This window comes from Lissotriton vulgaris, chromosome 7 (genome assembly GCF_964263255.1).
Source record: "Lissotriton vulgaris chromosome 7, aLisVul1.2, whole genome shotgun sequence".
NCBI lineage: Eukaryota > Metazoa > Chordata > Amphibia > Caudata > Salamandridae > Lissotriton > Lissotriton vulgaris.
The window spans coordinates 1776604684-1776617206 of record NC_141695.1 but is presented as its reverse complement, the minus strand read 5'-3'; the positions used below and the strand labels follow the sequence as shown (position 1 = coordinate 1776617206).

Genomic DNA, 12523 nt, shown 5'->3' with positions numbered 1-12523 from the left:
CTGAGCTCAGAAAAGTTCCGCTGGACAAGACACTGGACGGGGGTAACGGAAGGGGGTAGGGGGGACTGGGGTGGGGGGGAGTTGGGGGCAACTGTTTCTTTAAAAGGGGAAGGGTACAGAGAATCCATTTCTACCTCAGGGTGTTGTTTAATGTGATGCGTATGGGAGCCGAGCTCACACAGCCTCTACTGCGTTTGCGGGACACGCGGCATTACCTTGAGATGGGCTCCCGGGGTTACAGCACAAATGTCATTGCTTGAATGTCCTTTTTATCTGTGTACTCTTTCAATAAAATACTTTAAACATAAAAATGTGCTGCAAGACACCACTCAACATGGGGTCACCATGTCTGTGCCACTTCCTCACTCGGAAGGAGCCAGGGTGGTGCCTGAGGCTGTGCCGGGTAAAGCCGCGGTGTGCACGGCCTGCTTGCTACTGCAATGGTCTCTCTGCTCTTTGGGCCAGCTCTCCACCTACCCGTGGGGAGTTCAGGGGTCATGTGTGAGCTGTGGTCCTGAGTCTCCTGCCCCTGCTCACCTTACCTGCTATCCTTTTGGCAGTCTCTACCAAGAGGTGGTGCGCGCGACCTGTCCACTGCCGAGCTAATTCACATAACTCTAAGAAACTTCCCATACTATCTGGGACTACCCCCTCGAAGGGGGCTCATTGAACGGGGATCCCCCTGGTTTGCATACAGGTAGCATGGCAGCGGTTTGCTGATATCCGCTCTTGGAGGGAGGCTCCAGGAGAGGAGCAGGCTAAAGTCCCATTCTTGGTGAACTGGATGGACATTCTTAGCTTGGACAATAGGTCCCGTCCTAGTATATTGATTGGGGAGGAAGGATGTACAACAATTGTTCTCTTATCCTGTTCTCCCTTCTTTTCAACTTGAAGGGTTCAGTGAGTGGGACTTCGGCTGTGGAACCTGAGAGTCCCTGTATTTTGGCAGTGGTCTTTCATATGGGGGCGGCTCGTTTCCGCCCCTCTATCCACCAGGAAGTGGAATGGTGTCTCACCTATTAACATCGTGGCGACGAGGCCTTCTTCAGGGCTGCCAGGGGATGACAGTAGCGTGAACATGTCTTTCAGTACTTTGGGCTCGACATGTGCTCCCTGTTTTTCCCCTTTGTTGGCGGGCGCTGTCCTATGCCCCGCCCTCGCTGTCGGATCCTGAGGGGCGGGAGCTTTCTGCATTGACATCGCTAGTTCTGTGTCCATGTTGGTTGCGAGTTGGGGTCCCCCTACAGTTGACCCATAGTTTTAACAGAGGCAATCTTCCAGCCCTCTCTTGGCCCGTATGTTTGGCAGGGATGTGTTCTATGATGGTGGTATCAAATGTGCCCCCCTCAGGCCAGGGAGAGGCGTGTGTCTTGGTATGGGCGGACCACTCACATCAATGTTTCTCTAGTTTCCTAGCCTGTGGGGGGACCTAGTGTGCATCTGCTTTAGTGGTGTTTCCAGGATGGATTAGGAAACTTGTTAGGTAGTTTATAAATGCTTAACCGTTCTTGAGTTTTTAAATAATTACAACTTGTACTCAGATCATGGGGAAACTGTGTACACAGGGCAACAATTTACTGGTTATTAGTTCTAGGAAAAATGATGCATCACAAAGCACTTGACAATTGACCAAAAAAATGCAATGAAATAGTAACAATCTGTAACAAAGTGCAGTGGTCAATTCAGAACAGTATGAGCTGATTTTTAGCAGTTCAATAGCAAATGTACAATTTTTATTTGTGTAAAAAAAGTTATTATTTCATAAACAAATAAACTTAATAACATGACATAACATTTAAACATGAAGCCCAATTGCAAAAATTTAACAGCACCACAACCGCAATAATGCAGAAATGGAAAACCTTTTTTTTAAAAAAAAGAAGAGGGAAAATTGAATGAAAAGAATATTATTTTGTCCCTGAACAATGTTAGCCTCCTCCTAGCGCCTACAGCCCGAGGAGGGGGGATACTCTGTGTAGTGCACGGAGCTAAGTGAGCCAGACTGCATGTCAAGATCGCTCAGGAAGAAAAAGAACAATGATTTGTGCTGAAAAAATGAACAACCCAAGAATTATCGGCACTCAGTGGCCAAACACAAGGTACACCTCTTTCAACAGGGTCCGAATTTTCCCTAACATCCGAATTACACCCTATATCATACCCAGGTGTTGGGTGTATCATCTGCCTGACGCCCAGTGGTCCAAGTGAAAACATCTACCTCTTTACTTCTTTCAGACACTGTCAGTGTTAAGAAACCAGAAGGACATAGACCCTGTCACACGGTGTTACATACACAGGCAGCCCGTCGATGGCAATGGATATTCCTTGCAGGTATCTTCACAGAATATATTAAAACAGGCAAAACAACAATTAGCAACAGAAGAATATTCTAATAATATTCTAAGTATCACAATGCGCTATGAAATCACATCTAGGAAAAAATTAGTTAATAAGAGAATTTATTGTTTTCCATGTATCATCAACCTGGGGCCTCCCTAGTGGTTACAGTCTAAACAGATAAAAAATCATGTCTCTAATTAGTGAGACAATTGCAATAGGTTAAAAGCAGTCGACGCAGCGTTTCGGCGTACAGTAGTTTCAACCTTCATCAGGACGTAACACTTTCTTGTATTTAAAATCTTCTGTTATATATAAAGACTCTCTCTCATGGATATACGTTGGAGCCACCGACTTGTAGGGTCAGGTTTTAGTTAAAATTTCAGCATTAGTAAAATAGGCTTGTATATGCCAGTGATGCTTTCTGGTTTCAGCGGTTCCAGCGAAAAAAACTGCAAACTATCTTCACCTTCTCTAACGTGCTGACTACAGAAAAGGTGATTAATGCGCTTGTGAAGTATCAGATGTAGTCTCTTACCCTGTGACTGCGAAGTGCAGATGCACCTCTGCCCGCGATTCAGCAGGGACACCTTCCTGCACAAAAACATCCTTGATGGCGTTTTCCTCCTTCTCTGTGTGCTGCAGAATGTAGTACACAAAGAAAGGGCAAAAAACAAGGAGAAACAAAAGTGTTTCTTCTTGTTGCGCCAATCTAATGCGTCCACTGGGAAGACAATAACATCTGACACATCTCCAGGTTTATGCATCCTTGTAGATCTGGGAATGGGTCCGATTCCATGGGTGTTGCGGGGGAACACCCACAGCAACATCCATGGAACACCCTTTCACGCAGAGTAATGTGTGAAGGGGCCATATTAACAAGTCCATGAAAAGCCACGCAGGGTGGCTTTACGCAGCCTTGTAAATAAGGGCAGGCACACTACGTCTCCAGTGCGTCACAAAAGTGACGCTCCGGCGGCATGAAAGTGATGAAGGGGCATTGTAAATATGCCCCAAAGTGTGGAGAAAAGGAGCAGATATATATGAGAGTAAGGAAAGAGGGACATATTGAAGACAGCAATGGGAAAGAGAACACATTAGGCCTATGTCAGAGAGTAAGGGTAAAGGCAAGAAAGGAGGACATTTGGAAAGCAGTCAGAGAAAAATAAAGAGAGAAAAATGAAGGAGAGATGTAGATAACATGATCAAGAAATATAAAAGAGAGTGTGAGGAAGACTGAGAGGAAAGATGAACGAGATACTCAGGTGCATGGCTAGGAAAATTGGGAGAAAGAGAGAGAGAGAGAGAAAAAGGGAAAGAGAGAGAGAGAGAGGGAGAGAGAGGGAGAAACAGACAGAGAGAGAGAGAAACAGACAAACGGAGGGAAAAAGAGGAGTGAGACTAAGAGAGAGATTGAGACAGCGTTTTCGAGAAAGAAAATCAGTGAAAGACAAAGTGAAGAGTGAGGCCCTGAGACAGAGAAGAATATACTAAGACAGCGAGAAAATTAGACACAGAGGTAGGGAGCAGGAGAGGTAGATAGACCAATAGATTTAACATCAAATATTTTTATATTTATTTTTGAGTGAAATCATTTCTTAAAAGAAAGTTTCTGCATACTTTACCATGTGGTGATCTCTGTCCCAACTACAAGGGAGTGTTCTTGTGTAAAGTATTATGAACAAAATAAATGCTAAAACTAGGCCTCGGCGGTGAACTCCGCTCCGTTATCAGAATTTTCTGCACTCCGCGCTCCATGTAGCATGCGGAGTTCTGAAAAACTTTGTTCCGCTTTTTCCTTGCTTACCAACATCAAAGTGGAGACCAAGGAAAATCCACCTCCCAGTGAGATTTCTAAACGCAGGCAGTCGTATTTCTCAGTACGTGCGGTCGCAGATGGTCGCAACCTTTTGCATTGAGAAACCTTCCATTTGCGTTGAGAAACTTTCTGTTGTGTTGAGAAAGCTGCCTCGAGAGGTAGAACAGAAGTAGCTCGCTCTTGCGCTGTGCATGGTGCCATTTGCACTGATTTCATAGCGTGGGGCAATCAGGTGGAGCTGAAAATCAAAGGGAACGTCTTGACGAAACTCACTCCATCCCTTGTGGAACTCTGAGTAAGCGGCAACGTTTTTTGTCACTTCGCGGGGTTCCGCATAGTGGAACTCCGCCCTGACCTAGTTAAAATGATATTTTTTTATGTTAAATATTATTGTCAATTCTTTTATGTATGTACTTTTAGATGTAGATCAAAATAGAAAAAATGATACAACACTAAGAAATTGATTTTGAATTACATCTTTTATTAATAAAAAATTATGCAATTAAACTAAAATTTGTTTTTTGAAGTTTAAATTGTAAAATGAATACCCACCTGACAAACAAATATTTTTAATGTGCATTAATAATTCATAAAAGTGATGTATAGACTTAATTAAAATGTATGTAATTATGTTCAGTAAACACTGTGCAGGTCCTCTGTGAGAAATGAGCAGAGCGGGAATCTCAGCCATGCGTGGAGGGGCCATCTTAGAACAGAATCATTAACACTTTGTATCTTTTTTACCCGTAGAACATGCTTGACAAGGTGACATTGGAGTTTTCGGGGTCCGAAGAGTATTTCGAGACGAGCACTGGATATGACTACAATGTGTCCGACCTCTGCTGCGCGCTTGCCCCGTGCTCTTTTGAGAAGACGCTGGAGTTTAACAAAGTCTTCCTCCCTCTCTTCTACACCTTCATCTTCCTCCTCGGACTCCCCGGGAACCTGCTGGTCGTTGAGGTACTGCGGCGGTACAAGCAGGGCCTGGCCAGCACCGACACCTTCATCCTGCACCTAGCCTTGGCGGACACGCTCCTCGTGCTGACGCTGCCCTTCTGGGCCGTGCAGGCCGTCTCCGGCTGGGTCTTTGGCACGGCTCTATGTAAGGTCATCGGAGCGGTCTTCTCCATCAACTTCTACTCTGGCATATTCCTGCTTGTCTGCATCAGCTTTGATCGCTACCTCTCCATAGTCCACGCCGTCCAGATGTACAAGAGGCAACGGACTCGCATCGTCCACCTCAGCTGCCTGTCCGTGTGGGGTGTGTGCCTTGTCCTGACCATTCCGGACCTTGTGTTTCTGCAGGTGGTGCACGACCATCGACAGAACACCACTGAGTGCCAGGCCAACTTTGACCACAAATACCTGACCTCCATGCGCTTCCTCTACCACGTGGTGGGCTTCTTCCTGCCGCTGGCGATCATGCTCTACTGCTACGTCCGGATTGCGCTCACCCTGCTGGGCTCCCAGGGCTTCCGGAAGCAGAAAGCTCTGAGGGTGATAGTAGCTCTGGTTGTGGCCTTCTTTGTTTGTTGGGCCCCTTATAACCTGGCTGTGCTGATGGACTCCATGCTGCGGCTCAACGTCCTCACTCGCGACTGCAAGCTGGAATCTCACATCGATATAGCCATCTCCATCACCGCCACCCTGGGGTACTTTCACTGCTGCCTGAACCCCCTTCTGTACGCCTTCATCGGAGTTAAGTTCAGAAAGAGCTTCCTGGAGCTTCTCCTGCATGGCGGCTGCATCAGTAGTGAACTCATGAAGAAATGCCTCAAACCTCAGCGTAGGAACTCCAACTGGTCGGAGAGCGGGGACACCTCCTTTTCAGGACTCTAAACAGGTCCCTTCAGTTACCCAGCCAATCTCCATTGAGACTGCTGAGGTAAGGCCTGGATGACCAATCAGGAGGCTGTTCCACCAATGAGTGCCAAATATCTAGCCAATGTTTATTGAGACTGCTGCGGTGAGGCCTGGATGACCAATCAGGAGGACGTTCCACCAGTAGATGCAAAACCTCTGTGTGAGCCATCACCCCAACCTCCCATGCTGAGGAACGCCACCCCATGGTGGCTGACCCCACCTTCAATGCGCCCCTCAATATATAATGCAGACTTTATCCGGTCAGTATATTGTGATATCTGCGGTTGTGTTTAGATCCCCGGACCCCCCAGAGTCTTCGTTCCTTCTCGGTACATCTGCTGCAGTCCAACCAGAGCTTCAGTTCACACGGGCTGGGAGGGAAACTTTACTTGGATTTACACATACCTTCACTTTCATGATTAGAAATGTGCTTTGCAACCAACATGCCTTTAGTTTTACAGGTCGACCTTATAAGACAGATCTGTCTCACATATGGCGACAGGAAACGTACACAGTAAAATCATGATAAGTATTCTGACTGGTTGAGGACGCGGGGGAGGCGGTGATACCCCCGGACACAGGATCTGAAGTACACACTTTTGTGGTGGGAGGGATTTGGAAGGACCTGTCGGAAGGACCAGCGGCAAGAGAATTGGCCTCAATGACCAGATCTGTAACCGTTGCTCACACGCGATGTATTGATAATCACAGACAATACGAGGACATTTCTATGTATCAATGTCATCGAATGCATTTAGGAACATTTAATACATTTAAGAATTTCAATGGAAAAAGAGCTGTTGATGCAAACTCAAAGGTGGCAATGGAGCTGCAGGGTGCTTCTAAAGATACACAGCCTTTGAGTGCCTGAGCTCCTGACCTGGGGGCGCGGGCCCATGGTCTTAGCTGGGTCTGACGTGTGTTTCTAAAGATACACAGCCTTTGAGTGCCTAAGCTCCTATCCTGGGGGCCCGGGCCCATGGTCTTAGGCCGGATCTGACGTGTGCTTCTAAAGATGTTCATGTCACACTGGAACCTTTGAGCAGTTGATGTGTTGATGCTCAAACCAGGTATTGATCCCACCCACATGTGAAGATGGTATTGACTGATTGGTTCCTGTGAAGGTTCAAGACTTGTGGTGCTTCTCAACATCCACTGTCCATTTCCAGTGAGACTGTTGACACATCGATCCTTTGCAGGTCGAGGGCCAGGATGTACACACCGCGTTCTGATCATTCTTCTGGAGATACTGCCGGCTCATTGGCCACTTTGGAGTTTAGGGTCTGAAGTGTGTGACCAGATTCTGATCAGATTTCTGTGCTGTTGAAACATAGCTCCCCTTGAAGTTTTAGGTCTGTGATCTGTAAGCAGATTCTGATCAGGTTTCTGGGTTGTTGACTCATAAGTTCCTTTGGAGTTTTAGGGTCTGTGGTGTGCACCTGGCTTGTGATCACACTTCCCGTGATATTGTTGACACTGGTCCCCTCCATCCATCACCCTCTCCACAATGCAGCACACATAGAAACAGCAAAAATGAGGAGAAATGAAAGATTTCTCCTTTGTGCCTGTTTAAGACCATGGGGCATATTTACAACAAAGTGGCGGAGCGCGGCGTTAGCCTTCTTGGCTTAACGCCACACCCGCTATTGTGTGGTGATTTAGATACCGTATATAGGTTTCCCGATTTATGCCCTTATATAGACACAATTTGCATTGCCCATATTTAGGCTTAGAAATCCTACCCTTATTTAGGCATTATCCATGCTAACCAAATACAGGCATGGCCACCTACATTCGACCATCCGCATCACAACAAGTTCTTAGAAAGCCAGACTCTTAAGCCTTTAGGACTTCCCCTTGCTTGGATATTGATTTCTTTATGAACTCATTTATTATGCATGAACATCTATTCCTAAGGGGTTCATTGATGACGTTCCTCTGCCCAACTTTTACGTCAATACTGGCATTCCTAAACACCTTCAAGGTATAAATATACCTTCACTTGCCATGGCAAACCACCTTTCGGCTGCATACTTGCACGACACGGCTGCAACGGCAAGTTCGGAAGGAAGTTGAGTACCCGCCTGATGCACTGACCAGACGCTGTCATTCTCCTTGCAGAGAATCCAATTCCAATGTTTCTGACTCCCCTTGCGGGCTGTTAGAGATCGAGACCCAGAAAGAGATTCCAACCTCGCTCAATCTAAGGCAGAGGTCTTCAATCTGTGGGGCGCGACCCCCAGGGGGGTCGTGGATTCCTTGGAAGGGGGTCGCAGATTCTGTCAGGGGCATGCAATTCCTGGCGTTGGGCTGATCGAGGGTGCTCATGGCGGAGGCCTAATTCACACCGAGGTGTGAAAAACATCAAAGGCTCATTAACAAGTAGAAGGTCTTTTAAAGAGCTGTCAAGTACTCGGGTGTGGCTGTGTGTGTGTCCCTTAAACGGTTTCAGCCGGGCTTACACACAGGAGCTGGGGGAGGGGCGAAAGTGGGTGGGGGGTGGGGTCTGGGGGAGCAGGCTGTAGTGTAGCCATTTGAGTATAATGGATGTTGCGTGCCTGGAGCTGTGGGTCCCGTGACACGTCCCCCCTTCCCGCCCCCAGCAGGGAGGCACAGAGATGCCCTCCCATGAGCGGGAAAGAAGGAAGAAGACACAGAGATATTGACCCCACCCTACCCCTCATGAGAGAGTCACAGAAAAGGTGGGTGGATGAATGATGGGTGGATGGATGGATGTAAGGATGAAGGATGGATGGATATGTGAAAAGGTGGGTGGATTAATGATGAGTGATGGATGAAAGGGTGGATGGATGGATGGATGAAAGGGTGGATGGATGGAAGGATGAAAGGGTGGATGGATGGAAGGATGAAAGGGTGGATGGATGGATGAAAGGGTGGATGGATGGAAGGATGGAAGGGTAGATGGATGAAGGATGTATGAATGGATAAAAGGTTGCATGGATGAATGATGGATGGATGGATGTGTAAAAAGATGGGTGGATGAATGATGGGTGAATGGATGGATGAAAGGGTGGATGGAAGGATGGATGGAAGGATGAATGGGTGAAGGATAGATGGATGAAGGATAGATGTATGGATGTAAGGACGAAAGGGTGGATGGATGAAGGATGGATGGATGGATGAAAGGGTGGATGAATGAATGAAAGGTTGGATGGATGGAAGGATGAAAGGGTGGACGGATGAAGGATGGATGGATGGATGGATGAAAGGGTGGGTGGATGCATGGATGGATAAAAAGTTGTATGGATGAATGATGCATGGATGGATGTGTGAAAAGGTGGGGGGATGAATGGTGGGTGGATGGATGAAAGGGTGGATGGCTAAAGGATGGATGGATGGAAGGATTAAAGTGTGGATGAATGATGGATGTATGGATGGATAAAAGGTTGCATGGATGAATGATGCATGGATGGATGTGTGAAAAGGTGGGGGGATGAATGATGGGTGGATGGATGGATGAAAGGGTAGGTGGATGGATGGATGAAAGGGTAGATGGATGAAGGATAGATGTATGGATGGGAGGATGAAAGGGTGGATGGATGTATGGATGGATAAAAGGTTGCATGGATGAATGATGGATGGATGTGTGAAAAGGTGGGTGGATGAATGATGGGTGGATGGATGGAAGGGTGGATGAGTAAAGGATAGATGCATGAATGGAAGGATGAAAGGGTGGATGAAGGATGGATGTATGGATGGAAGGATGAAAGGGTGGATGGATGAAGGATAGATGTATGGATGGAAGGATGACAGGGTGGATGAATGGATGAAAGGGTGGATGGTTGGAAGGATGAAAGGGTGGACGGATAAAGGATGGGTGGATGGATGTATGGATGGATAAATGGTTGCATGGATGAATGATGGATGGATGTGGGAAAAGGTGGGTGGATGAATGATGGGTGGATGGATGGAAGGGTGGATGGGTAAAGGATGGATGTATGGATGGAAGGATGAAAGGGTGGATGGTTGAAGGATGGATGTATGGATGGAAGGATGGATGTAAGGATGAAAGGATGGATGGATGTGTGAAAGTGCGGATGGATGAATGATGGATGGATGCAATGAGGTCTAACAGGCACATTTATGGTTGTCAAAAGTTGATGATGAGGAGTACCAGTTTCTAGAGACTTTTGTCGGAAGGGGGTCCTTACGCCTAAAAAGGTTTTACAAGGGGGTCTCGGCATCAAAAAGTTTGAAGACCTCTGTTCTAAGGTATGGAGCAGACTAGAACCTAGAGAAACTTTTGGCAACTCTTGGCTATACTAGACTATAGCTAAACAGCACCTACTTCTTACCTCGTACTACACTTAGGTTAGGTACACTTGAGTAGAACTAGCTAGAAGCAGCAGACGAGTATTCACATTTTAGCCTGTGTTATTTATGTATGTATTTTTATGAATATATGTCATAGCTACAAACCATTCTATTACAGTATTATTTTATCTTACTGCTAATGCTGTACGTATTATACTTCACATTCTGTCTGACGATTGTAGCAGCTCATATCTCTTGCAAGAGAAATAAGACTGTTCAATAAACCTTTTTTATTGAAACGCCCGTCTATCTAATTCTGTGCAACTCTGTAGAAACGAAGCATGCACGATTGACTGAGTGAAACTGTTATCTATTGTTTCCACGATTCTGAGACTGTTCCGATTCCAAAAGGAAACAAAGTTGTCAAGTTTATGCGGTTGTCAGAAACGAATCCTTTCTTTGTTATTCGAGAAGTTTCTAGTGACCTCTGTGTTAGCTGGCACACAAAGTAATTAAGGGGCATATTATGAAGGCAGGCGAAATTACATTATCGCCGCTTTTCCGCTTTTGTAATGTTTTAACATCAGTTAGCAACAGCTTTCAGGTGATAGCGAACGGTTTGGGGCCTGCTTTGCATTTCAGCGATATGTATCGCTAATGACATGCAAAGTGGGCGTACCCAACCAGTTAGCGACTGAAAGCAGTAGCTAACATCGCTATCGCCTATTAGCAAGTCAGGCTAGCGATAAAAAAATTTGCGCTAAGCGCGAATATCGCTGAAAACTAACGCCTGCTCAGACCAGTTCTTAGCCTGTATATCCAATGGGAGGTGGATAGTCAGGTTAAGACCCTATTGGCAATGATGCGTGAATATCGCTGGTTTTCCAGCGATATTCACGCATTTTGCCGCTATCGCCGGTTATTTGATCTCATTGGAGATAAACATTGCTAATAGCACGGTATCTCTGCGATAAAATCCGGTGATGCTTGGCGATAAAAAATATGTTGCTAAGCTTCTGTAGCGATAAATATCGCTAGTTGTTGGTAATATGCCCTTAAGTTTAATGTACTTGATAGAGACATACTGACCTCAGTCCTATGCCACAACTATAGTGTATATTATTCCAATGCGAAGAGCCTATCAGGGATGATGGGCCCGATTCACAGAACTAACTTAAGGCAAATCCTAAACTTACTACCATTTTCGTGTTCACAGAAGGCACTTACTCATTTCGGTATTTACAGAAGTTAGGAGTCCTAACTTTAGGACTCCTAAATGCCTTTGGTGAATACCCCAAGTCTAAAAGTAGGACTCCTAACTACTGTAATTCCCGAAATGAGTAAGTGCCTTCTGTGAACACCAAAATGGTAGTAAGTTTAGGATTTTGTCTTAAGTTACTTCTGTGAATCGGGCCCATAGGAACTACACTACGCCGCCACTTCAGAAATGCTGGGCTGCGCCATATTTACAACAATATGGTGCAGCCCTACGTTGCCCCCTGCGCTGGCCCTAAATTTCCAGCCTTGTTTCAACGCAGGCACCCGAGCACCATAATGCAAAGTGTCTGCGGTGAGGGGAAGATTGTTGATGAGCAGGAAGGTCTCCCTTCGTGCACATAAACAATCTGTAAACGGCATTTTGTACGTTTTATGTGAGCTGCTTAACGTAGCACACATAGAAGTTGCAAAACGTCATTTTGTTTATTGCTTATGTGCAGGAAGGGAGACCTTCCTGCACATAAACAATCTATGGCGTTTTGCTGTTTCTGTGTGTGCTGCACAATGCAGCGCACATAGGAACAGCAAAAACGAGGAGAAATAAAGAATTTCTCCTCGTTTTGCCTGTTTAAGACCAGGTTTTCCTGGTCTTAATTTTAGCGCTGCCTCCTATTTAAGACACCCTTGTACATAGGGGGCAGCGTCAAAATCAATGGGTGTTGCGGTGGAACGCGCACCGCAACACCCATTGCTCTCCCCTTTCACGCCAAGTACAGCGTGAAAGGGGGCCTTATGTACAAGGCAGCGTTAAACAACGTTAAGTGGCTGAACGCTGTCTTGTAAATAAGGCAAAGCCCCTATCGCCACCATAATGTCAAGAACAATGACGTTGTGGTGGTGATAGGGGCTTGTACATACGCCCCTGGGTTCAGTGACACCAATCCTGGCTTTTGCCATTGACCACAAAGGGTGACTCTGGGCAAAGCACTTCAGCTCTCAGTGCAAATCGAG

General features: G+C 46.2%; 1 protein-coding gene across 1 annotated transcript in view; it reads left to right on the top strand.

Moving 5' to 3' along the window:
* Positions 1 to 8430, top strand: part of CXCR3 (C-X-C motif chemokine receptor 3) — a 45719-nt gene extending 37289 nt beyond the window's left edge. Inside the window, exon 2 of the mRNA XM_086933164.1 lies at positions 4907 to 8430. Within this exon, the coding sequence (XP_086789290.1) occupies positions 4907 to 5995 (1089 nt within the window). The 3' untranslated portion in view covers positions 5996 to 8430. The remainder of the gene's footprint in view (positions 1 to 4906) is intronic.
* The last annotated feature ends 4093 nt before the right edge of the window (positions 8431 to 12523 follow it).